At 36.2% G+C, this 27,673-nt stretch overlaps 1 protein-coding gene across 2 annotated transcripts in view; it reads left to right on the top strand.

Moving 5' to 3' along the window:
* Window positions 1–27,673, top strand: part of STK3 (serine/threonine kinase 3) — a 123,853-nt gene that overhangs the window by 75,015 nt on the left and 21,165 nt on the right. For both annotated transcript variants that reach the window (XM_051785225.1, XM_051785224.1), the window contains exon 10: window positions 3,168–3,343. In XM_051785225.1, coding sequence (XP_051641185.1) covers window positions 3,168–3,343 — 176 coding nt within the window. The remainder of the gene's footprint in view (window positions 1–3,167; window positions 3,344–27,673) is intronic.

Raw genomic sequence — 27,673 nt, 5'->3', positions numbered from 1 at the left:
TAAAGCCATACAAATAAATCTTTAAATAAATCCTTTATATTTTCTTTTACATTGGAGAAAAAGCCCCACACAAACCTTGAAATACCTCTGGTCCCATTGTTTTGCGGTCATATTTCTGGTTTTGTGTGAGCATTTTTATATTTGCAGTGAAGGTAAGCAGCTCTTGTTCTTTTAAATGGGTTAACTAACTGTATGCTAAATAGAAATCAGAAGCAAATTCTGAATTCTTATTTACCAAAACAAATAAAACAAATCCTCAAAGTGTAAAATAAATCTGCTTTTCTTATTTTGGAGTCATTTTGGTCCTGTTGACCTACTTTCCATAATATGCATTTGGTAGCAAGGAATTTGTAGGGGTTGGTTTGTTTTATCTATGTAGGCAGTCTTCTATTACTTGTCTAAGGGAGATATTCATAAATAGTTTTAAATTGTAGGAGCAGTACTTGGAAAATCTTTAGTATTTTCTGTTACAGGAGAGGAGGGAGACTGTCCTACCTGTAATGTGCCAACATTTTGGTACTTGAAATGAGACACTGGTAATCTTTTTGTTTATAAATATGTCTCAGGGATGAAATGTAAGTACAGCCATCTCAGCAGGAGAAAAAAATTGATTGTGAAAGGCTAGCAATGTGGTGTCCTATCTTTTTGGTAAAAATAGTTTCAGGGGTTTTGGGCAGCGATCAAATAATGAAAAGTTTGTACTAAGAAAATGCATTGTATTTCTGTTTTTAATTCTACCTCCTTCATACTACTGCTTTTTCTTGGATCTGTTTTCTAAATGTGTGCTTTTCTAAAATTTAGATTCTTCCATTTTTCTTACCCTCTACTGAGCTGTCAGGAGACCTCACTCATAATACTGTGTTCAACCTTGGTGCCCCCAAAAAAAGATGGACATGGACTTGTTGGAGCGAATCCAGGGGAGGACCGTGAAAATTATTAGACAGATGGAGCACCTCTGATATGAAAACTGGCTGAGAGAGTTGGGGTGGTTCAGCTTGGAGACGAGAATGCTCTGGGGAGATCTTACAGCACCATGCAGTACCTAAAAGGAACCTAAAAGAGAGCTGGAGAGGAACATTTGACAATGGTCTCTAGTGAGTGATGGCTTTAAACTGAAAGAGGGCAGGTTTAGATTAGATATTGGGAAAAAATTTTTTGTTATGGGGCTACTGAGATGCTGGAACAGGTTGCCCAGAGAAGCTGTGGATGCCCCAGCACTGGAAGTATTTAGGACCAGTTTGGATGGGACTTTGAGCACCTGGTCTAGTGGAAGGTGTCCCTGCCCATGACAGGGGTGTTAGAATTAGATGGTTTCTAAAGGCCCCCTTCAACCCAAACCATTCTATGACTCTGTGATTTTTGCCCTTTAGTGCTTATTTCTGTATTTGACATTCCCACTGCTTACTTCTCATCCCTTTCTCAGTCCCAGACTCAAGAGGTCAAGAAACCTTCAGGTGATCTTGCATTCAGTGGGGGCAAACTTGGGAGATTCTGAAGAAGATGTATCTGCTATCTGGTCTGTTAAATTCAACCTGGAGTTTAGTTCACTGAATTGTTATGGCCATGGTTGTTATTAATTAAAAGATGATGAGTAGCGATAGCTATAAACTGGGATTTGAAGCATTATTTGAAAAGAACATGGCAAAAACTGAGAGAAAAATTAGCTAAAAATGTGAGAAGGAGAAGGCGTGTATGGAAACATGGCAGAATGAATGAGGAACTGTTGTGTAGCTGAAGAAAAGCAGCTGGAGTCAAATGTGGTAAAGCCTAGAGTGAGGCAGTAGAAGGGCACGTTAAAACAAGCCAGAAGGAGTCTGTATGTGGCACTTGGGGATATGGTTTTGTGGTGATTATGGTGGTACTAGATCAACAATTGGATAAGATGATCTTGAAGGTCTATTGCAACCTTGATGACTCTGTGAAAAGATGGCAGTACAAAAATAAACATTAATGAAAAGAAAGTCATGCAGCAGAATTAGAATGAAAAAATCTTTAGACAAAGGGAATGGGAAGAGACGATGAAATAAGAGGTGGAAGGGGGGAAAAAACCCACTTAATGAATGAATAAAAACAAGTGTAAAGCCAGATAAGGAGATTAGCAAGTTCTAGTGATCATGTTAAACACAAACTCAAAAGATATTTCTAGTGGTTCACCTTTTCACTTGTTAAAACAATTAGATCAAAAAAAATTCCTATTACTTTATTATGCTTGTAATTTAAAAGTGTATTTTTGTCTGGGTTTTGGTGTTAGATTCCCCCCCCCGCCATACTTTTTTATATCTTTCATCCTGTTTAATATTTTATTTGTGAAAATGTATTTCATATTTCTCTATGTAGAATGTGTTATGCTGCAAGCAAGTACACTTTTCATGTGTCAATGCTATGCAGAATATGGTCTGTGAGGGGACAGTTATGTTTATTTATTGTGCTATTTAGTAATTAATTTACTTTGAAATCTCACAAATGAAAACAAATTTCAGTCATTTAGGATTGAAGATAATTTTTTTCCTACTTTTAATTTCATAAAAAGAATAATAGAACAGGAGTTCATGCTGATCTTAGTCTGCTCTGTAAAGCCTTTGTAGCTACCTAGATGGTGATGAAAATCCCCCAGAGTTTCCACACCATGGAGACAGGGTGCTTTGCAACCATCTGTAGAGTATGACCCCATAATTTTCCGAGAACCTTCACTAGCAATGAATTTAATTAAGCAGCATCTAGACATGATTTGGGTGGTTGTTTTTTGAAGTTCTTTTTCTAAATAATTTGTAAATCACACCTTTGGTGAAACTCTGATCCTTTTCTTAAAGTGCCTGTGGACTAGGCCTTGAAGATAGGGGCGTTCTGCACCCAAGGGGATGCTTAGCACCTTGTGTTATTCAGTCTCTATAACAACAAATAGATATTGCATGAAGTAACTTCTAATATTATTTGCGTGTGCAACTCTGAAATGTCTTGAACATTTCTCCACGTTGTATCTCGCTACAAAAATATCATTCTTTGGCTATGAGCTTTTATGCCAAAGATCCTCAGGGGACAAACAGAGGCTTGCATCACATACAGATGACTGTATCAGTTTCTACAAAATCCAAGAAAATTAATGAGTGAAGCTTATTTTATACTGCATTAAATCTTTAAATAGTTTTTACTTTTTTCTTTCAACTAAGGAAATGCTACTTCACCGCAAGTTCAAAGACCTTCTTTCATGGACTACTTTGATAAACAAGATTCCAAGAATAAAAGCCCTGAAAACTGTAATCAGAACATGCATGAACCTTACCACATATCCAAAAATGTTTTCCCTGATAACTGGAAGGTCCCTCAAGATGGAGACTTTGATTTTGTAAGTACATTTTATTGTTTAATTTCTTGCATACTCTTTATTTTACTTATGTAGAAATATTTTATCCCTTTCTGTAACTATGTTAATACAAATAACAATATAAGTACACTTTCCAGCATACTGTCCAGTTGTCTAATCTTAATGCCTCATCGTGATTGTCGAAATAAGTACATTTAATTAACACAGGACGTCTCTAATGGGGAATGACATGTGACATTATACTACTTTGTAACTACTTTTTTTTGTTAAAATGTTTTTGGTTCCTTAAAATTTTGTGCTGTAACAACTTTAAAAATTGACTTAGTTGTTTGAAAAAACCCCAAATTGCCACAGACATGGAATATTACTGTCATGTTTGCTGCATAACTCAGCAAAATGATAAACATTTTAAACTGGTTTGGAGCTGTTTAATCAATCTCCTTGGGGATGTTTAAGATCACCTACTGTTTTGCACAAGTCATCTTCTTGGTACTATTCCAATAGCACACATCTCTCTACACAGAATTATTCTGTCTAACACCCATCTGTCTATTTTAGGGTGGGGTTTTTCCCCCTCCAGAGTATGTGTAGTTTATTTCTTTTTGTCCGTGTTGCACATTATACCAGGGGCAAAAAAAATATTCCAGAGTTAGAGGTTGCACTTAAAATGAAATAGTTACTGATTAGACTTGTAATTAATTACACCTGGTTTTCAGCTTTGTTAATTTTTTAATGTTTCAGTGAAAGAATTTAGTTTATCCGTTGTGGATGAAATGTTCTTAATTACAGTGCGGTAGCTAAATATGATCACATGACACCTTTTCGAAAGCACACTTGGGATTTGGAGAGAAATGTGTTTAATTTTAGGTGACAGCTGTAGGTGTGGAATTTTTTTCCCCAGTTTTCACTTACTTCATTTCTACTTTAAGCTGACTCTTAAATTTAAACTACTGGAGTAAAGCCAGTTAAATAGCACAGTACAAGCTGTTGCTGTTGGAGAGTTTTCATTTAGTTGAATTTTGTTTTGGGTGGAGCTTTTTTAGGCTTTTCCTGATAATTGACTAACAAAAGAGTTGCACTATTCATTGGAAAATAACCGGTCATTATTTCAGTGGGGTTATTATAGTGGCAAAAAAATTACCTTTAGAACAATTTAAAATTCATCCTATCTTTTCCAGTATTTGTGAGGAAATGGAGGCAAAAATGACTCTTTCTGTAAATGCTAAGATGCTGATTCTGTAAGTGCTTGTTCATAAATATTTCACACGTGGATAATCATGTGGAACTTGCTGACGTTGCTTCTACGTATGAAGTTGCCTTCTTGAAATACGAATTTGTCCTAGAACCAAACCTGAGGAGTTCTGATCTTCAGATGCTTAACTGCTCTCTGTAGGCAAACCTTGCTAGTGATGGACTTAGACTGGCCACTCATAGACTTCAGAATCCTAGAATGGTTTGGGTTGTAAGGGTCTTTAGAGGTCGTCTAGTCCAGCTTCCCCCAGCAGGGACATCTTGCACTAGTTGCTCAAAGCTGTAACCTTGAAAACTTCCAATGATGGGGCAGCCACAACTTGTCTGGGCAACCGATTGCAGTGTCTCATGGAAGTTATGTGATGTGCAGTTCATCCTTGGCCTCCTGAAAAGGCAGTGTTTTAATGCTTTTTGCTACAAAATTATTCTGATTGAAAACCAGATCAGATTTTTTTAAAAGTGAATTGCTATTTGCATGGACAATGTATGTGTGTGTATGTGTGGGATGGTATTCTGTTTTAAATATGATGAAAGCCAAATACTTCCATAGATAATCCAGCCTAAGAAAGAATATAGGAAGACTCTTCAGTAGTGGATGTACTGCTTCAGAGCAGTCCACTCAAAAATACATTTCTCTGAAGCTGTCTGGTACCAACTGATACCACACAGGATGTGGGTTTTAACAGCCTGCTGATTTGAACTTTAGGCAATTATTATTTGTTTATATATATATATTCTAGAAGCACTTCTATTTATATTTTAGACAGCAAGTGACAGTATTGGCAAGTGGCCTGCAAGAGACTTTCTGAAAGGATAAATCAGTGGGCAGCATGCATAATATATTGTCTGCTCTTTGTGAGATCAACATGAATGTTTTCAGTTGCTGACATGAAGTCTTTAAATGATTCATGAAAGGGATAAATAATGGAGACTTTTTGTACTAAATAATTCCATTCTGTTTTGTTTGGAATTAGCCTTAATGGGATCTAAAAAGGGATCTTAGCAGTAAACGATGACAGTCATAATTTTATTTAAAGAAGGGATTGATATACTAGAACTAAAATATAAATGATCAAAATGCAACTTAATGCTAGTATATTCCAATAGTACTCCACCTTTCTGTATAGAAGAGGTGAGATGCTCTGTAAGTCAGAGGTTGCCAAACGCCTTTGTTGAATGATACTGTTATTCTTTCATACCCGTGTAAGCCAAACATATCATAACAATACTGGCAACCAGTGAGCACTTCACCTGTGAGCCAGGGTGAGTGACAGTGCCATGCTAAGAAGAGATATTCAGATGTATTGATGGAAAGACTTAGAAGTGTATGTGTCTGTTAAAGCAGGAACTACAGAAGCAGAAATGCCATTGAAGTGAGAGAGAGAAGGGAAAGGGAAGAAACCCCAAACTTTATAAATCCCTGCAGCTAATCAGTTTGCTTTTTTCTGTGTATTATGAAGCGAAACCTGCAGAACTGGAAGCTAATACTTATGTCCAGGTGGTATATTTGCTTTAGGGCACAGTGATATTTTATCCTATTCCTGGTCTATCTTACTGTTTGATGAAACAGTTACTGTTTGATAAAATATAGTTACTTGTTTAAATGTACAAATACATGTAATGCAGATATAGCAGTTAGTCTTACGCTCTTGCTGATGGTTTTAAATAATGTAAATAAATGATACAGGAAACTTTTCTCACAATGTGCATAAATGAATATATAAAATAACACAAATGAACTTAGCGCAAGGTCTGGTTTGAAAGTTGTTGTGAGAGCGTAGTTTTCTGCCCTGACGTAAATGTTTTAAAAACTCCTTGCCAATGAAAATAGAACTGGAAGACTTTTCCAAGAAAATAAGATGCTTTAGTCATCAATCTGAGCCTAAAACAAAAAGTAATTTTAGCAGCATTTTTTGTTCTTTAAGTACATATTTATGCTTTGTTTTTTCACTATTGAAGTACATCTGTTTTGAAATTCAAAAGCTGATCTTATTTCTTTTTCACTGATACCATATGGGAATTTGAGATCCATCTCGGACTGTTGGTCCTGTGGGCCTTCAGTTCCGTGATCAGTCCGTGCTGGTTTTTGATGGCATGTTCCACGAATCGATACGAAAAATTGCCACTGCAGATCTTCAAGTTTGGTATTGGATCAGGTATATTGCAAATAACTTTTAACTGGACTTAATTCTGATACTGTATACTCACCTTGAATATTACATTATTGCAAATTTACCCTGTTATGCATGCTTCAGGACTTAAGCTGCTGTTTTTTGTGCATGAGAGGTGTTTGGGATTTTTATACTACATTTCTTCTTGCTTTCTGAAAAGAAACCACCACCAAACAAACAAAAGCATTCAATGCCAAACACTTAGGAATGTTGTCTTTTCTGTGACTATATGTAGAGTTGCTGGTTTTAATCTTTGTTTTCAGTTATTCTGTTGTCTGGTTCTGACATCTGATGATAAATTCTCAAAACCGTAAGTATGGGTCTTTGATATCAGTGAATCTTAGGGAAATGTGTTTCTGGGGAAGTACTTGTAAATATTTTGGGGGGTTTTTTTCCATGTCAGCCTCTGAAATGGAGTGTTGAAGCTCTGATTTGATATATATCTCTTTCAAAAAATCCAAATTAGTGTTTATTCAAACTTCAACTTTTATATTAAATTGTTAAAGTGTATTTCACACTCAGGGATCATTGTGGATTTTTGTTTTCAATGAATTCTATCAGTCTATAGGCAATTGTCTTTCAGATTTTAATTATTTTTAACAGGCATGCAGCAGATGGCAAAATTAAAGCAGTACTTTCAATCCTAATTCTGTCAGTATTACTTGTGGTTAACTGGTGTTGCATTCACGGCAAACCTTGATGCCAGTAAGTGTAATGAACAAGATTCTACTCACTGTGAGTAAAAGTGGCACAATGTCATTGAATAAGTAAAAATTCAGTAAAGCTTTGTAGTGTATGGGTATGACATTCTTAGAAGTGTTAAAGCTGTGTGGTATAAACAGCTTTTCATAACGAGGCTTAACTCTTTAGTGGACCAACTTTTAGTCGTATCTCAGAAGTCAGCAGTTTGAATAAGAGTGATGAATTAGAACAAATGATGTGTTTGTTTTGCCCATCTGACTGACCAGTCCTTTTAAGAAGAGTTGTTTTTAATGTTGTGATAGCTTTGTTCTTTCCATGGGGAATGTTTCACATTAGATAAGTATGTGCTGGAGAGAGCAAGGTGGTGTTGAAACAGTTTGCTCAAATTTTTTATAGTCTTTCACAGTTGAAGATTTTGTGATACATTGTGATATATTTATCACAAATTTATGGGCATTATAAAAATTAATTTTCACCAAAAAAGGTGCACTTTTAATAAGCAAGAAGTACTCAACATTTTTATTATATGGGTATACCCGGATAAATCTTAGCTTGCTAGATTGATGTGTACATGCTGTTAAATAACCTGCTGCTTACATTTGTGCTGTATTGTGACATTTTAGATCTCATTAAGATGTAAAATTGCTCTGTAAGTCTTTCTGCCCCTTAGTAATGTATGTCAGTGTGGGACATGATGTTAATAAAGGACTTACATGAGCTACAGTGAAGTGATACCTAATTGATGATAACCTGTGAATTAACATGAGTAAGAATGAGTCGCTAAACTTCATTTGCACTGATTAAATACATTATTTAATTTTAAATGAGTCATGTACTTTTTGCTATGAAATGATAAAATGTAAAAAGGCAAATCTATTTATTATGGCAATGCTGGGGTAATGATTTCTGTCTCTAGCAGAATTATTGCCAAACAGGAATGGTATCCAGATTGTTAAATATTAAACAGTGAACATGTAGATCATGTTTTGCAATAACTGCAGTATCATGTTTAAGTAGATGCATTTTGGGTGACTTAAAGATTCTGGAATAGCAACAAAAAATTACAAAACCATCTGTTACCCTAAGCAGAATATTTCCCTGGGTTTCAAAAGGAACAAATACATAATAATGTAATAATTGTGAAATAATAGTATTGCAGATATGCAGCTCTTCAGTTAACATTTATGAATGTATAATGTGACAATTTGGTAAAAAAGTAAATACCATAAAATGACTGCAGACCATCTAGAATTTAATTAAAACTTCAGTAATAAAGCTAGGCTGAGCTAACTTCGCTGGAAATATGTCTAGGTCCAAAACCTTGGCTGTGTTTATTCGAATTTTATTTAAGCAGCGTGTGAGTTTGTTTGGAACAGTCTTCTTTTAATTAATGGAAATGAACGTATTTCCATCTATTTTCAATCGTTTCGGATTCTTTTCAAAGTAATTTAAATGAAGTATTAACTTAGTTTCATTTTTCTTTGTTTTTCATTAGTTACTTGAATATCATGAAGCATTTCCAGATGCTGCCAGGAAAACATGTTCTTAACTAAGCAAATACAAAACTTAGGTTTCTGGGTTTGCGTAGGCCATATGCATATGAGATAAACACATGTATTTATTGGTGTTGACAGTTTCCATGCAGAATTTCATTCATTTCAGTTCCAACACAGCTAAAAGGGGAGAGACTGTAAAATAACATAATGAGTATAATATGCTCTATCTAGGTCATTCTTTGAGGACAGTGTGAACCTCAGCAGTGGAGATTTTCTGTACCTTTCATGATAGGTGGCTGTTACAGAACTTCTTGTGTATTGAGTGATTTTTAAAAAAAAACAAAAGGTATGTGTGTTGGTAATTCAGTGGGAGAGATATTCGTATTAGGAGTCCACAGTGGATGGTTTACAGGTGGTGGCCATGGTTTATTATCATGCAGCTGTTCAGGCAGGCAGTAGGGAAGGTTGTTGTAGCCTGACATGTAAAGTAAAAATATAGTATTGGTTGCTGGGTTTTCACTCCCAGCTCCTCATTAGGCAAAGAGAAAAGACCTATTACGCTTTTTTTTAAGCTCTGTAAGTCAAATACTGACTGATTTAACTAAATCCTGTTTATACATTCCTATCACAAAAGGCAAATCATTTTTCGTGCTGAGAGTGGGGGAATACAATACCTGAGCAGAGTGTTTCTCCAACTGTTATTGAATATGTTCCTTTGAATATGTTCCTTCTTCTATTAGTGTATAAGTAAATAATGGAAAATCAAACCTAGTAAATTTTTAGGCTGTAAAGAGAATCAGTACTTTCGGTTTATCTTAAACTGTAGAACTATTATAAAGCTGTTACTCTGATCACTGAGTCATTCATGCCAAAGTGCCAGTGCTGTACTTGGGCAGTTTTGGAAGGTGAATCGTGCCGTCTGACAAAGATCACATGAATTTTTGTATCTTAAAAGAGCAGAGAAAATACCTTTCTAGACCAACAAGATTTTTGCATTTTTACATGTTTAAAACAGAATTAAAGGTTTTTACTTACTGACATATTCTGAAGATGAGGCAAGAACCCAGGCTTGAATTGCAACAATTTGTTTGGAGTTAGATAGTAAGAGGGATGGATAAAAACGTAAACAGCAGATTGCCTCAGAGGGTCACAGAAGTTGCCAGTATTGTAAATGTTGAAGACCTGGTTAGATAAACACATCAGGAATTGTTTTGATGGATTTAATCCCACTTGGAGCAGAGGATTGTTGTAGGTAACCTTCTCCTGTAAATGTTTCCGATGGCCTTATTTTCTATGGCTTTTTAAGCTACTGCTGATGCCTGATGTTTGTAATCATAAGAGATGTTGAGAACAATTAGGTCTTAAAAATCATCAAGCTCTCAGGAATAGTGACATACTTAATTTGTTTATTAGGAGCATCAGTATTTTGGAGGAGATAGACCTTGGGTAACCTTGACAGTTTTCACAATTAGGAGTCAACTATTATTTCCAAACATGAGTCTGCCTTTGGAAAATTCCGGCCAAGATGTGGTCAGTAGAACTTAACCATGTTTTCTCTCCCAAAAGTTTAAAATATCCCTGCCATCTTATTTTATCACATCAAATAATTTCAATGCACAATGTGTTTTTTAATTATAAAATAGTTTCTAGTGAGAAAACACTTTAAAACTTATTTTTGAGTGAACTTTTTAAGTATAGAGTTAAGAATCAAACTTCTTCACACCAAAGGGTTTAAATGCTTGCATCATCTAATGCCTTTTTTTTTTCTCATTAGCTCGAATGGAGAAGACTGAAGCATAGCTCTAGTGCATATATTCACTTATACAACAAGTCTGTAATTTGTGCATAGTTTAAGGAGAACAAAGGAAAGAAATGAGTGCAGCTGATGAGCTGGGATAGTGCTGCTGGTTTAAAGCAGCATCTTGTTACCTTAGTAACCAGTTGTCTGTACTAATGTACCTCCTTAGGATCATTGTGTAACAGCTCAGTAATGCGTATAGCCTAGAAAGAGCTTTGAAACCCTTGGAAAAAAGCAGTTGTGGCTGGACAAGTTTTACATGTTCCTTTTTTGTCCCTTAAACCAATTCAGTTTCAGGTCTCTTTTTTGTTTTCTCTTACCAAAAAAAATATAGAGGGACGATATTTAATGCAAAGAGTTTCCATGTTCCATCAATCACTGTTAATGTCAAGACAGTGTGCCACACCTTTGTGTGTAATGTCTGATCCCCAAACTGAGTGCTCACACCAAGGGGTGCATGTTCCACTTCAGGGTTTCAGCAAAGTTCTTTGAAATCATCTCTATGACAATATCATGCAAATTTACCACCAGGAAAATCTGCTCTCCTACTCTTTGCTATGATGAGTAATGCTAATGAAAAGGAGTAAAAATAAAACTTGCCTGAGGAGAGTGGGCGACTGGAATTTTTCAAGATTGGTTTCAGTTAATTTTTGTATCTTCTTAGTTTCAAGAAGGATTTCCTCATCTTGTGGTTTGGTAAAGAACATGGGATTTTTTTTCAGTTTAGAGTTCTTTTACACCATCACCCCCCTTTTTTTATTGGACTCAAGTGTCAGATAGGATTCTAGCAATTTAACAGAAAAAAAATTTGGATGAGTTTAGTGTCTGTGTGGCTCTCAATAATCGCAAAGCTTGTATGAGATTTCTGTGCCTCATGTTTCGATTGTCAGCTAGTGAGTACCATGTGTCAACTATATATTAAGCATAGATGTTAACAATATTTTATAAACAAAATACTGGAAATTAAATGGCTGACAATACTACTGAGCTTTATGAAGAACAGAAAAAAAATCTGTGTGGCTTTTGTTTACAAATATCTTGTAGAATGGGAAGAAAGAGACTTCTACATTCAGGCATTGACTTCAAACAGAGGGCTCTTAATACTTGAAGTTCTTTGTTATTTTGAATTAGTATCTTCAGATATCTGATTAGAGTGGACTTAGTAAACATATACCAAACCCAGGGATTGCCCAGAAAATTATGATTTACATGTAAATTTTATTTTCTTATAACTAACATACTTCAGATATAAAGGGCAACTCCTATGAAACATGAAAGAAAAATCTGTGTTTCTATAAAAATTATAGAAATTTTCCCATTTACTTGTATTATAGTAGTGTGTGAAATGCATGCATTGAAATTATCCAAATGTCATTCTTTTACATTAGAACTCTGACTATGAATGCCTTATAACCCACATTTACTTTTGTTTACTGGGAGTTGTTGCATTGACATGCACTAGTCATTTGATTTTTGATGAAAAAGGTAAGATGTGTGCAGTGTAAATCTGGAATCTGACTGTTTGGAGACTTGTGTTTTTTTCATTTGTTTTGTTGTTATATGTACCTCATAGACAGCACCAGTACCTAAAAAGGTAAAAAAAAATGTGTAAAATCACCCAAGATGTGGAGGGTAGACACACACAAAAACCTCAAAAAAATAAATTTGACAAGCTTTTATACCTCCTTTATTTTTTATATGAGTAACAATTTAAAAAATAAAGCTATATTTAAAGCCCAGTACATAAAGCTGAAACTATTGACAAACGCTTTATAGCAGACTTAATCTCATGCTTAAGGTTAGTGACAAAACTCCTACTGATGTCAATGTTAAGTTTTGCTGCTCAGACCATTAAAGACACACTTTCAATTGTGTGTCTAAGTGTAAAACTGCATTTATATTTAGGATTAGAAATTTCTCAAACTTAGACTGTTTCTCTCAGCATTCCTCAGTTTAGGGCAAGTGCATCCAATTACCAAGAAGGAAACACTTGAAGAATTAACACTTCTCTAACATCTACTTAATGATCGTGGTATTGCTTACATTTATGTTTGACATTAGAAGTTGTACAGATATAAGAATACTCGTCAGAAGATCCAGTTTCGTAACGTAAATAAGATGTTCCAGGAAAAATTGCTCAAGAGGAAAGCTCTAAAGGTACAGTAGAATGGTTATAGCTATTCCAAGAAGCTGAGAACCCTGACTGCATTTACATGACAATTTTTAGTGTGGCATAGTGAGAACTTAAACAAGTTAAGTTAAACCATTTTGAAGAATTTAACTTACTTTACTTTGCATTGCAGCAGGCAAGGGACATGGGCAAGGTTAGGTCTGCAGCTGAGAAGCAGGAACTTAGCAAACTGTGCTGTGTTGGGTGCATGATGCTGTATAAGCATGCTGTAGTGCTTGGAGATGTGAATTAGGTGAAACTTTCTAAAAACGTTTGAATTTTTTTCCCTCATGGTGTCACTACAGCCCAGTATATTTAGTTGGTTTTTTATATTTGAATATTGTTCTTTCAAGTAAGAATGAGGAAAAAGCGTACAACAAAGACACAGATCACTTTCATATTACATAAAAACGCTATCTAGATGCAAAAAGTTTTCTTAGTCATTTTGGGACAGCTTACTTTTACTATCTATTTTATTTTGTTGTGTCCTCTTTGAAAATTATGCTTTTTGGCATAGGGAATTAATTGAAGAAGTGTGTGAATGGAAGAGGAGGCTTTTTTACTGGGAGCTCCTTTGGCATTGTTCCCACTGGAACCTGGAGGAGGTGCTTTTTTTTTTTTAAGGTTGTGCTTCAAGTGCAAACACTTGGGTCACTTTAAGATTACCATTAAATATAGTTACATGTTATAAATGCCATCCACACACAAGAAGAATGTGTACTCTACAGAGGTGGATAACCACCTCAAGATGAGAACTATTATCCTGATAATGTTTGTAGAGAGAGAAATGTGGTATTTCCATGGTGCTTGTGATGTGTGTGTGTAGGATGGAATGGGTTTTTTGTTGTGCTTTTGCAAAGTTGAAAATTTCATCGCTATTTTTGTCTTTCCAAAGAGTTACCATTAACTATTGGAATACAACTGTGAGGCAAGATAAAGAGACAATTGTAAGTAAGCTAGCATTCAGGCAGGTTCAATTAAAGTAACAAAGACATTAAATTAAAAATAAAACCAGTACTTGTCCTTTGGGACTTTGTCTGTGACCTATGATTGGTGAAGGTGTGAGAACCTGTGTGCAATCCACCTTTAATACTACATTGGAAGAACAGAGAAGGAATTGGCAGAAATTGCTTGGTGTGTACATGCTCAACTGTTCCAGCTGTTGTCTCAAGCTGGTTAACTTCCTTGTCATGGGTTTTAAAGACCTGGTTTACAATGGTTGTTTTTCCTTGCATAAAGTTTTTGAATGATACTGTAACACAGAGCCTTTTGGAGTAATGAAGTTATGGCCAAATAATGCACTTTGGACTTAGGCTCAGCAGTTATCAGGATCTAACTCCAAAATTTTGCAATCCTTTTTTATTTAAAAAACAAAACTAAAAATCTTAAGCCCCAGAGAGTTTTCAGAGTAAATAATATTTGCAGAGAAAAAGAGATGGAAAAGAGCTGATACCTCTGAAGGGGATTTCTGAAGGATTGGGGGGAAAGAGTGGTAAGTGGAGGGAGGCCAAACTCCATGTTACTTAAGCATCCCTGTGGCCTGTGAAACTCAAGAGCCTTGTTTTCTTCTCTCTGCTGGCTGATGACTCTATGGCAACAGCCCAGTGGTCATCTCAGAGGTGGGCTTATTCGAAACTACAGGGGAAAATAGTGACATTGGAAACAGTGATTACTTTGAAACTACCTGACCTGTTTTTCCATGTTTTAAAGAGCTGTTGCTATGGCAACAGCAGCTCACCGAGGACCAAGCAGTGCTAAGTTTCAAAGGTTCAGCAGCCATGTGTGTGCAGAGAGCTGGATCACTTCCAGCATCAGACTGTGTTCCCTGCACCCATATTTTTTACAGACACCTGTGCTACCCTGGAATTAACACAGATGCTTTAGAAAACATATTATCCAAATCCTACTGGAGCTGTTTACTAATTTGGCTTGATTTCGACTAATTTCTTCCTTTGTTCATCTTCTCATCTTGTTGCAGCTTCCCAAAATAAAACACCTCCAAAGAATGACAGTACCCATGTCCTGTGGTCCTCATACTGTCCTGTCACCGAACACAATGATAATTTTCTTCCACAATTCCGTATCTCATGTTAGGGAAGTTAGCAAACATAAGCTGTTAGACCATGGGTTAGGGAGAAATTAATTCCAGAGCTAAGATGCATTCATTGAAAAATAACCTGAGAGTTTTAATCAGTGAATTGCTATCTGAAATGCCTCTACAGCTGGCAGTTGCCATTATAACATATGGAGGAGAGAGGATTTTGCAGATGGACAATTCAAGAAACTATTTTACAGCTTTAAATTGAAAATCAGTGCACTGAACTTCACCTGGCATCTGGAGTGTACTATGGTTCTTGTGAGAACTGTCACTTAGTAGGTGGACAGCAGTGTATAGTATGATAATGAAAACGTTTGGTTAGTAGAGGTGTAATACAATTTTTAATTTGGTGCACTTTTCATGTTACAGAATTAGAAGAATGGTTGCAATGTTGTCCATGTTTGAAAGGAAAGTACGTTTTAGCCAAGCACAGATATCAAGAGAAGACCTTATTTTAACTGCTCCTCAGATTCATAGGAGTAGTTGGGACCCCAACAAAGCACCTTAGTTACAGTAGTCCTGGAGCCTCTACCTTACAGTGGGGGCTATGATAGAATAGAATACTCTAGCTGGCTACTTTTTTTCTTTTTCCCCAGATCTATTTTGGGGCATTATTTTGGACTTGTTCTTTTTAAGCTACAAATTGTAAACCTTCCTCCATCTCTAACAAGCAGATTATTAAACCAAATATGAAGAAGAATGTTCACATGTGATCTTTAATTTGTTGGCTGTGGGAAAAAGTGATAATTGTGAAGGGGTTTCAGCTAATCTCATTAAATGCAAAAAAGAGTTTAAAAAACTATGTTCAGGTGTGGAAAACAAATGGTCAAGAGTTAAGGAGTGTGATGCATTTATGATCTCTTGACCCATTATGGGCCTGTTATTTATCTGAGTTTTAACCCACAGTCACGTAATTAAGCAATGTGTTACGATGTTATAATTAGGAAAAAAGGCCAAATTAAGGTTGCTTAAGGAATTGTAAGATGTTCTTCCCAATGTCTTTCAAGTATTTGACTTAACGTTCTTTCAAAGAGTTTTATACATAGAATCAGAATGTGATTTCATATCAATTTAAAAGGGGGGAAGAAAAGCAACACTTATTCCATGCATGCACAAGAGCCCTTCATTGCACAACATCAGTGAGGTCTGAATGCTGAATTGTTAACCACTGGTACCCAGATAACAGTGTCTTCAGTTTTTAGAATGAGTATGTTGACTGGTAGAGAGTGGAAATCAAAAGGAGGAATAGACTACAAATTGCACAGGAAGCTGTGGATGTCCCATCCATGGAAGCGTTCAAGGTCAGGTTGGATGGGGCTCTGAGCAACCTGATCTAATGAAAGATGCCCTTCCTTATGGCAAGGAGGTTGGACTATAGATGATCATTAAATGTCCCTTCTAACCCAAACCATTCTATGATTCAATGAAGACTATGAGGATGAAGGTGTGGCAGCAAGGAGCTGTTATTGACTGAGCATAACTGCTCACCATCACTCTGTGTTGCTGGAGGAATGGTGGGGGCAGGTAGAAGTGTCTGTAATGAAGGAGTGAAGCTGAGCCTGGAAAGGGAAAGAGGTTAGGTATTGCTACAGTGGTTTATTTTCTTGGTTGTTGTTTTTTTTTCTCACTACACAAATCTGTTGGCAATAAATTAAATTTTCCCCGTATTGAATATATTTTGCCCATGGTGATAACTGGTAAGCAATCTCCCTGTCTTTATCTGAAGACATGAACTTTCTCATCCAATTTTCTTCCCCTATCCTGATAAGAAAGACAAAGGAATGAGCAGCTGGGTGGGAATTTGGCTGTTGGCAAGGCTAAACCCACCATACCTGGTAAGACTCATTTCAGCAGTCTTCTGTACCTAGAAGTTCATCTCTGACACAAGAGTAAGTTTTCATGACCTGTATCAGCACTTCTCTATCTTTTCCTGATGCAGCACTTCTGTCATGCAGCCATAGCTCCATAACTGAGAAGCACTGTTGCAGATGCTTGCTTTATTGGAAAGAGCACCAGGTCTGGTTCTCCCTCAGTGATCTAAAGCACAAATACCATCTGTCCCACAGTTAAGATCACTTCAGTGAGTTTCTACATAACTGCTTACACTTGCCAGATACAGAGAGTCAGTCTAGCTGCTTTCTCATTTCTTCTTTTGGAACTGTCCTCAAATTGCCCCATGTCACATGTACAGAAGTACTGCTTCCAAATTCCTACTCGTTAAAGTCGTCAACCTTCTCTGGAACTTCTCAGAAGAAGGCCTTTTCTGCAGTGCAAGGGCTTCAGGGTGGCCTGAATGCATTTCTTGGCTGTTCAGTGGAGTGACTCGCTGTCCTCAGAATTGTAATCAAGTCAGACCTGGCTCAGAGCTGTCTTGGTATTTTGCAACAGATAGATGATTGGCAAGTAGGTACACTAATGAATGTTTCCATCCCTGAGACTTGCAGATTTGTCCCAGTAAATTCCATGGGCGCCTTTTGTAAGCACAGTGTCATCACCGAGGGCTTCTGTGCATGATTCAGCTGTTTTCCTCAAGGTTTTACATTTCTTCATCAGTCAGCTGATGGGTTCAGCTTGTAATTGAACTTCTTCGAGAAATTATGTTCATGTGTATATTCTGAACTCTTCTTGAAGTCCCATTGAAAGTAACTGGGGATTCTGGATGTGAGGAACCAAGGATGCACATTTACCGGTTGGTACCTCACATATGCAACCTCCACAACATGACCTTGAGTGTATATGCATAGAGCATCACATTTCAAAGATGTTCTGGTTACTGCTCAATAACTTATTTTAGGTGGTGGTGTATATTCTTATTTATAAAAAAAAAAAGTCTTTGGGAATTAAAGAGCAAATTTTAGGAAGGATACTTCTACATCCACTAGTTTAATGAAGTAAGAGAAATTAAGACACAAGAAAACACAAATTCAGAAGAAACTTCTACTTGAAGGATCCTACATCTGTATGTGTGGTTCTTTACATAACAACCACTCAGTTAAGTTTTGGGGTTGTTAATTTCACACACTATTGCAAGAAAATGAAAATAATGAAACCACCATGAGGCTGCAAGTCTTCTGCTAACACTGGAAACTGTAATGCTTGTTCTCTTTCACTGCCAGGTTTATGGTTTTGATTTCCTATCTGGGCATTTAGAAGAACGGGGATTTCTGTTCAGTAGTAAGGCGTTTTGGGACAAAGATGAAGGGAAAAACTTCATCAGCAATCAAAATTAGAGGAGTGTGGTTATTCTCCATGGCAATACAATCTAATTGTAACTGTATTAGAGAAGTGGAGCTGTGGAGGTAAATAGTTGGTGTAATATATTGAGTTGTATTTCTGCATGTTAATGTGACTATAGAAAACATTCATGTTCTCTTATTTCAGCAGCTGTTGGTATTTTGGTTAAAACTAAAATTCTTTGGATATCCATACAGTATGAAAAAAGAAAGAAAGAATAGAAAGAAGGTTACTCTTGAAATTGGGTAGAAGGCAGGTGGGGTTTTTGTGAGACACTGCCTTGTTTCTGTTGTAACAGGTATCAAATCCCAGTCACTTGGTAATTCCGTAAGTAAAAAACTGAGTCAAAACTTGTTTTACATTTTCCTATGTAAGACTAATGATAGCATTTGCAACCCTTTTTTAAAATGTTTTTTTCTTGTTTTTTTGATTGTTTCCTCTTGCTAGTATACAGATTTACTTTGTTTGATCTCTTCATTCCAATTTTCCTTTCAGCACAACACTGTCTGATAACAGTTAATGAATGGTTAGATCAAATAATTTGTATTACATTAATCTGTGCCAACTGTGATTTATCACCTTTTTTGGTATGAACTCTGAAGGTGTGTAAACTTAACTGTAATATAAGTTCCTGCCGGTACTTTGTACCTATCAACTATTTAAACTTTCTTTTTTCTGTAAGTTATCTGCCTGTCTCTGGCTTTGCCTCTCTGAGAATTCATACTGGCATTCTTTGACCCTCTTATCCCTCTTCTTTGAAAATGCCAAGTTTCTACCTGTAATTCAGCAAGGCCATTAATTTGTCTTGCCTATGTTATTAGGATGTGATTTACAACTTGTGTTTATAGTACCACTTAGTTAGTCAAGAGTCTACCTTCAATTATGTTAAAAACTCTGCAGGATCTCAAGTGTAGTTTGCATCTGCCACCAAGTTGTGAATAGACAAGGTTATGTTAAAAATACCTTGTATTTGAGACAGACTTACCTCTGCTGCTAATTTGTGGGCAGGCAAAATTTCTCCAAAGATATGTACCTGAATACACTAGTACTTGAGGATCATCAGTTTCTGGTCTTATCTCTTTGGAGTTTTCCAAAACAATCTGCAAATAATGACTCTTTAAGTTATTGGGAAGGAATTGTACAAGTTATTTTTCTCCTTCAAATCAAAATCAGAAATATTATGAATAGATGGTTTTCTTGCAAAGGATAAAAAAGTTGATTTATGTAGACTGTCATGGTTTTTTGTGGTCTTTCAAAATTTTAATTTCCAATAAACTTGAGCTTCACTTTCCTGTTATGTTTTAAATGAAACCTAACAAAAAGAAAATATAAAGTCACAAAACCACACAAATCCACTGGTAATATCCATTGCAATATCCAAAACAATGAGAACAATGCTTTATTCTTTCAGTGGTTTTTGAGCTTTTTATACTTGGGATGTGTTGACCTGGTAATTCAAATACGAGTGCATGTATGAGGTTGTCCTAAAGTAAATTAGCATCTAAATATTGATTTCAGTAGTTTCTTCTTTTGTGTACTACTGTATTATTTTTAGTTAGTAGGGTAATTCTTGTCCAAACTACTATTAATCTGAAAAATAAGATATTAAAATTACTTACTAAATGATCTTTTCTGTATCCCTACTAAAGTAAATGTGCTACCATGTCTGAATTGAAGGTAACTTCCATCACTTTCTTCTGGGGCCTGTGTCACACTTTATAGATCTGAAAGCCAAACAATATTTTTTTGATCTTCAGTTTAAAATTTTATGATGTTGTGCCTAGTTATAGCTCTTTGAACATCTTCAACAATTCTTACTCCTCCAAGGAGGAATAACTTACTCAAGTTGCATAGGTTATTAAATCTTCCATTACATGTTTGTCTTGGGGAGAATATTGCACAACTGAAACAATATATACGTAACTGTATAAATACCCACCCCAGAAATTATTATAAAGACTTGGCACTCGTGTCTACTTTGAAGGTCCCTGGAGCACAACCAAGTTGTCAGTAGCTGCCAAGAATATGATCGGTTCCCCTATATGTTGATTCTGTACTTGCATCATGAGCATTCACAGGTGGGAATAGCTGGTTCTCTGGGAATAGGACACCTGTCATCAGGCAGGTGATAATTTTAGTTTGTGATAAGTCATCCCTGGTTTTGTAACCATAGCACAGGAAACCCTTGTAAAAATCCTTGTAAACCCATTGACAACAGCCAAGGGAGATTAATTGGTCTGTGTGTCATCTTCTTGAAGGAGCTACTTTCTCTCCCAACACATTGGATGGATTCTAGACAGATCCAGAAAAAAGGTTTTTGAGCTCAGAGTCTTTCTTTTTGGACACAAAGACAAAATAGTGTAAGTTAAAAACCAACCAAACAAAACCACTTTGTTGTTTCATGTGTGAACTGTTTTAAGATACCATGTAAATAAATTATTGGTCTCACTGAAGGAAGAGGCTAGCCACTGGAAGATAGCAAGGAATTTTTCCTCAAGGATGCCTCAAGGGTTCTTAAAATAGTTGTGTAGTGTAGAAAACATGGATGGAGCCATTATCTTCAGTCTCAGTGTTTTTCATTCATGTAATTCAGTGGTTTGTAGGAATGCTTTTTTATAGCGGATGATCTTCTGCTTGGACTATATTGTGATGTAAGGCTGGTATTAAGGGCTTGAAAGAAGAGAGTGTCTTGTACTGTACACATATTGAGATAGGTTAATTAAACTCACTACTGTAACTATGAATGCCAACTTAAGGACACAGTCTTTGAAACTTAAAGTTTATCTCTTGGTTCTAGTACAAAAGAAGAAAGACAGTAGAGTTGAATTTGCAGTGATTTTTAGAGATGTGTTCTTATTTGCCTTACCATATTTTTGACAAGTATATTGTGCTGTCATTCTAGCTGTAAAGTAATTAACTGTGTGCTTTGAACAGTTCAGAGACTAAATAATGTCAGTTTATTTTGATCAGATTTAATTGAACAAAAAGATTTTCTTAATTTGCCTATATTGTTCTTGTGAAATGGTGATTTTGATTTTATTTTCCTAATTAGGGAAATTCTCTTCAGGAAAAACTATTATTGTTTCCTACTTGCAGATGAACTGCACTTTAACTCTGTTTCTCACTCATTTCAGAGTTTGTGAAATTCACCTATAGAGCATTTTGCCTGCATAGTCTTAAGGCTTTTTTTCCAGAGTACCTTTTTAAACTGCCAGTGCTAATTTTATTCTTCTGTGCTAATGTAATGTGCCTATTTTGCTCCAGGTTATGTTTATGTCACTAGCATTGTTGGATGGACAGAATTATTTTAATTTCAAAGTAGCATAGCCATGCCAGATCTGAAGAGAATGAAATACTGTTTGAACCTGTGGCACATTATTTCTGTGGTATGTTAGTGGGTGCCATATTTGTGTGTTCGGCATAGCCTGTGTTGTGAGAACAGGGTTTTCTGGTAGAGCTAAAGCAATATAATTGCAGTGACAGGGACCTTTTGCTCCATTGACCACAGTGAGAAGGATTCAGATCTGAGTATTTATTCAAGGACTTCCTTAATTATAGCCTTGTAATCATAAAAAAGAAAAATGTTGTTATCAGGAGAATGGTGGCAGAGACACATAGAAAGTGTGTGATTTTACATGAGCTCACAGCAGAGCTGGAATAAGATTCAGGAGTCCTGCCATCAGGTCTCATGTGAAGCATAAATTCTGCTCACTTCCATATATCTCATCTTCACTTTCTAATGATGTACTACTTTGTGACAAATCTCATTTAGATCATATCCCCTTCTAGGCAGTTTGGATTGTGTATGTGTCAGGCAATGGAGTCTTGGTTTGAATGCTATTGCAGTTCATTTAAATAATAAGTGACATATATAATTATTTAATCATCATCTATTACATATATAGTTTATGTTGTAAAATAATTTCTTACTCTTTATTTTAATATATTTATTGAATCCTGTCTGTTGGGTATTAAAAGTTTGGGATCCTTTTCTCCTTAAGACAATCAATGTTGTTCTTATTTTGCCAACCAAGTAAATTAAGTCTGTTTGTCAGCATTCATGATAACCTTGAACAGATTTGCTTATCTGTATAGGATACTTTCATATGAATTTCTTTAATCTGTTGATGGGTGAAGAATTATTTTTCTCAACAAGTATCAACCTATTCAGACTTGGTATACTTGCAAAACACCTCAACTTTCTTGACATCTGTGTTCAAAACATTTGCTGTGTCAGCAGATACAGCAATCTTTTTGTGCTGAAACATTGTCAAAATTTCTAATAACCAACTTCTCTGCTCCTTGTGCACTGGACTGTTCTGGTTTAGAAGTACGCTGTGGTCGGCAGTACGGAACATAGACAAGTATTCTGAGAGTACATCTTTGAAAGCCAGCTCTTTGTGAATTAGCCAGTAGTTTGGTAGATCTTTGCTGAGCGTGCTCAGGTTTTAATTCCTGTCTCCTCAGTACTGTTATTGACATCATTTACCTCAAATGCTCTGTACATTTGCTGTTCTGGCATGCTGAGGTGGGAAGCTCTAGGGCTGTAATGATAACCAAAGTCACAAGTACAAAGAAATGACTAGAAAATCTTTTGAGAATGTGTACTTAAGTTATTCCCATATTAAAATGAATTTGCAATGTGAAAAAGATACTCAACCAGATCACGTATGATTTTACATTATATTACAGAAATTTTAGGTTTTATTGAATTTTGTGTAGGCATTGCATTCTTTTGACTTTAAATCCCAGATGCTTTATTAAATATACTTTTTAGCATTACTTGGTCACAAATAGAAGTAAAAAAACTGTATCAGATACATGAAGACCATTCACTATTATGTTGGAGCATTCTTCTAAAACCAATCTGTCACTGAAATTCTTCAACACAACTGAAGAAGGAATTTAAGCACATACTCAGTTTTCAAGCAGGTAAGTAACCACATTCCAACAGTAATGTGGTTTCTAATGTATTTATTTCAGTTTCTGGTATCAGCGCCGTTTGCCTCTTTTGCAGCATGTCATCATTGCTACAGCTTCGTGTTCCCTTTGTTGTAGTTGCAATACTCTCACAAAATCACAAAGTTTCTGATAAAAAGTTGCTTCAGCTTCAGTGGGCTGCTGCTTGTCAAATCTAGATTTAGTACAGTCTAACGTTAAACATATCAGTAGTGTGAACTTGGTGTTTACCTATGGAACTGTTTATAGCTCTATTGAAATCTAAGAGGGATTTGCATTAATAATGAGGAAAGCCATAAAGGGTGTGTACAGATGTTTCCTAATGCACTAAATCTGTTGCTCTAAAGGCATATGATCACATTTGGAAAATTGCTATTGCATGTCTTGGCAGTTTGTTAAAAACTGAAAACTTAAAGTTAACTGTTATTTTGATAGACTAAGTTCAAGGTCACCCTTTGTTTAAATGATGTTTTGTTTTCTGTAATTAGACCGTGCCAGGTGTATTAAGTTTGTAATTAAAACCACAAGGTTTGCCTAATTCAGAGTAAATGAGAATGAAATACAAGGTCGTTATTCGTCTCTAGTGAGACTCCAGATGAACAGCACACATGGAACTATTTATAAAACATTTTGCATGGTCAAAAATTGCTTTAGGTTGCTGTCCATGGCTTTTAAATTAAACTACTCTCAGATTTTTGCAAAAGTACCTGTACCATAGAAATATGTTCCCATGCCTAGTGTTGAATTTAAATGGAACTAAAATATATATGATGTACAGTTTTATGGCATAGATTTAAGAAAGAACGAAGGTAGTTAGAGAGCCTATGGAGCAATTTGTTATTAGGGTGAACTTCCACTGACAGCTGCAGTACCAAGCAACGGTTCAAAGCAACAGAAATAATACCTGAAAGGGAATGGAGTACTTCTGTACTAGTGGGTTGAATTTCTTTCTCTGGAAATACTTTGTGTAGTATGGTGTACGCAGTACACAGTAATCAAAGCTTAATGGATGCAGAATTCATTATGATATTCATTGCTTCTGCGCCTCTGACCCTCCCTGAGGCCCCTGTGGTTCTCTCAGAGTGGAGCAGGGGTGGGTTGTAAACTATGGATCTTACCAGTCCAGGGCAGAGTCCATGGAAGTTGGTTTAACCAGGAAGACTTTCGTAGTCTTCCATCTCCCAAGGCTGGCATCCCTTTTATTCATACCCTGTGTATTTTGGGAAGAATTAAACTGAAAAGAACAACAGTAAATGTGCTGCTTCAATTTCATATTTGCAAGTGAAATCCCTTAGATTTGCCTTCAAAAATTAAAGTAGTCCTAAGATACAGGGATACATAAAATTTAGGCTAGTACTTGCAAAAGTGGTATCTGATTGGTTCTTGGGGATTTTGTGGGGGTTTATGTGGAGTTTAGTTTTTTGGGTTGTTTTTTGGGGGGGATTGGGGTGTTTTTCAGTTTGGTTTATGGGGGGTTTTAGGTGGGGTTTTTTTCTGGTTTTGTGGGTTTTGGGGGGTTTTTTGTGTTGTTTGGTTGTAGGTTCTTTGTTTGTTTTTTTTTAAAGTCCATTCTCTAAAATCCATCCCTTTGGAATACCATAAATTTACCTCACTGAATTCAGGTGAAACAAGGAATATCTATACTTTAGTATTTTGAATATTTCTATGCAGTTGAAATTTAAAGAACTAGATTGTTTAGTTATGTGTTTTCTGTAGACTTCAATGTACTTGGAAATGCTTTTTGGTGAGAGTATCAACATCTTCACTCTGTTTAGAAGTGACCAGGAATTGATGAGAGATGCCTTACAAGGCCTGCAAAAAGCAGCCAGCCATATAAAAATGCAGTCACCAGAAGGAAGTTGCTGAGCTTCGTGCTTATGCCATGTTTCCTGAGGGAGAAATTTCAACATGCTAACACAGAATAGCAGGGCAATTCCTTTTGCCTTTTGTTTTTCTGTAGAGGAAGGACCAGAATTTCAGCAAGCCCAGAAACTATGACAAGTGAATCAGTATGAGGGGATAATTCTTAATCTTCTGTTTATATCCCATTATCTGTTTTAGAATTTAGGCTTGTTAAAATCCCAGATGAGGAAGAAGGATTACCATGGTGTTGCTGGGCTGGTTTAGTTGTAGTTATGGGAATGTGATAGTGTTTGAAAATTACTTTCATATCGGATTGCTGCTTATTTTTTTTAAAGATATCCTTATTTCTTTGCATGGTTTTGCATGGTTTACTGCTACATAACTAATCCTAATCCCTATTGTCTGTATTTTTGTTCTGTAGTCTTATTTTCTACTGTAAATGAATTCATTTCTTGTGCAGTTTATCCTGATAACCTTGGATCCACAAAAGTATCCATTTCTTGGAACCTACTGCCAAACAATTACACTACTTTCTTATTACATGATAATCTTTCTGTTAATTTGGAAAATAAAGCAAGTGGTCTAAGATGTACATTTATAAGCCCATCTCTAACAGCAGGCAAAGGTGGTGGAATGTACCTGTGCTGCATGTACTGGAGCTGTTGTAGTTGCTGGTGACCTGCAGCAGCTGCCCACACTCCTCCACAGTCCAGGAGCTGTACAGTGTGGGACAGGGAAGCTCTCACCCACCCTGCACGTGTTTGTCCTGGAGCCAATGCGTACATACACTGCTGTGCTGGGATCTGACCAGGCTCTGGAAGAAAGACTGTTCACAGGCTGTACGTGCGGGGTCTCGGAATGTAACTGGGAATATGCAGTCCCCTTTGAAAAAGTGGTGCCAGAGCTGTGGGAATGCCCCTATTCCCAGACCATGATTTATGGAATGCATACTAGAGATTTTCGGCTAAAAATTGAAATAACTACCTGATGTATGAAACTACTGAGTCAGGAGCCTGGTGATCCTGCTAGCTTTTGCAGGACTGACGGCATTAAAAATATTAAAAAACAAATAACCTCAAAAAACCCCTGCAAAATAATCACCAACCAAAAAAAACCCCACCCACAAACACAAACAATCAAGAAAAAAAAAGAAACTCCACAAAACCCCACAGAAACAAGTAGTTATCAATTTGGAATGCAGTGTTCCTGAGAATGTATAAACACAAAACATAAATAATAATTTAAGTAAGATCTGGTTTGCCTCTTATTATTAACAATACAAGTTTCTTCAACTGAGCAAAGGTGAAAGATTAAAATAAGACATATTCCATTTCTGAAGCATGTTTGTGCTTGATGTGATGGGAACTAGCTTGAAGAATATTCTTTAATCAAAAAAAAAGAAGAAAGAAAAAATTTATTTTAAAGCTGCCAGGAACTTTGTATGCAGGTGGCTATCAATTGAGTAAGTGTCAGGTATTTAAGTGAAAACATGCTAGCTTATCCATATGGAGTTTTTTAGGAGAAGTTTTATTTTTTTTATCTGATTATGCCATCAAGCTTCATGCTTTGTTTTACCTTATACTCTTCTTAAGTACATGGTATTTGGTGCCAGGCAGTCCATGATCACAGCTCACTTTTTGTGAAATTCAACTAGAATTGCTGCGTTCAATGCATTCATGAACATGTAGTGTCTATTTTTATGTAGGAGTAATGTCTTACATGCTTGATATATTCTCTAAAGGAGTTTTTCTCCTTTCCGTGGTGGTTGCTGTTGACTGTTTACTACAAATGTACATAAAAAAACATATGTTGACTTACAAGGACAAAAGTACAGAGTCAAAATGATGCTTTTTATTATTTTAGTTAGTAGCAGCCATGTCTGCTTGTGAAGCCAGCAAGAGAGAGATTTTCCTATAAGTACAGCAGGACTTTGTATCAGTTTAGGGAGATCTACAGGAGTCATCTCAGGAGTTTGGTAAATGTCTTCAGATTGTTTTTGGTAAATGTCAGGCTCATGCTGACACTGGTGCTTTAGGATCTAGATGGACAGTCAAAGGAATAATGAATGGAGAGTTTCCTGACTCTTCCGTGCCAAAATTTCCTTTCTAGTTCTTCCTTCTTGAGTGGATGTACAAGGCCACTTCACATTTTGAGTATAGAAGGGGTTCTAGTTTTGGTGTGTGGGAGTTTTATGTTAAGAAGTAATATATTACTTTTAGGGCATACATATTGAAAGGTTAAACTGAGCCATGTTCAGTCAGAGCTCTGTTGTTGACAGTAGCCATCTGAGACTTCTTCTGATTTTGAAATTTTCTAAGCAGTCACCTGAAATTAGTTGAATCCTTTAAATTGACACGTATGTCACGATGATGTGGTACAGGGAATCTAAATACAATTAGACTACACTTCAAACTTTGCTTTGTGAAAAGCCATCTGCCTTACAGGATGAGTACTGTGATAACAAACTGCATGGTCCTGGACCGTGTGCTGTGCTGGATGACAATGAGTGAAAACCTCCCTTTCCCCACTGCCTTTGTTTTGCCAGTTCAGGTTGTGAATAATCTTAGCCTGTTGTTTTAGTAACACATTTTGACCTCAGCGTTACATGT

This window comes from Manacus candei, unplaced genomic scaffold (genome assembly GCF_025592945.1).
Source record: "Manacus candei isolate 608988 ecotype Guabito, Panama unplaced genomic scaffold, ASM2559294v1 h1tg000019l, whole genome shotgun sequence".
Lineage (NCBI taxonomy): Eukaryota > Metazoa > Chordata > Aves > Passeriformes > Pipridae > Manacus > Manacus candei.
Note: the sequence above shows the minus strand (reverse complement) of the source record. Positions and strands in the feature narration are given on the sequence as shown.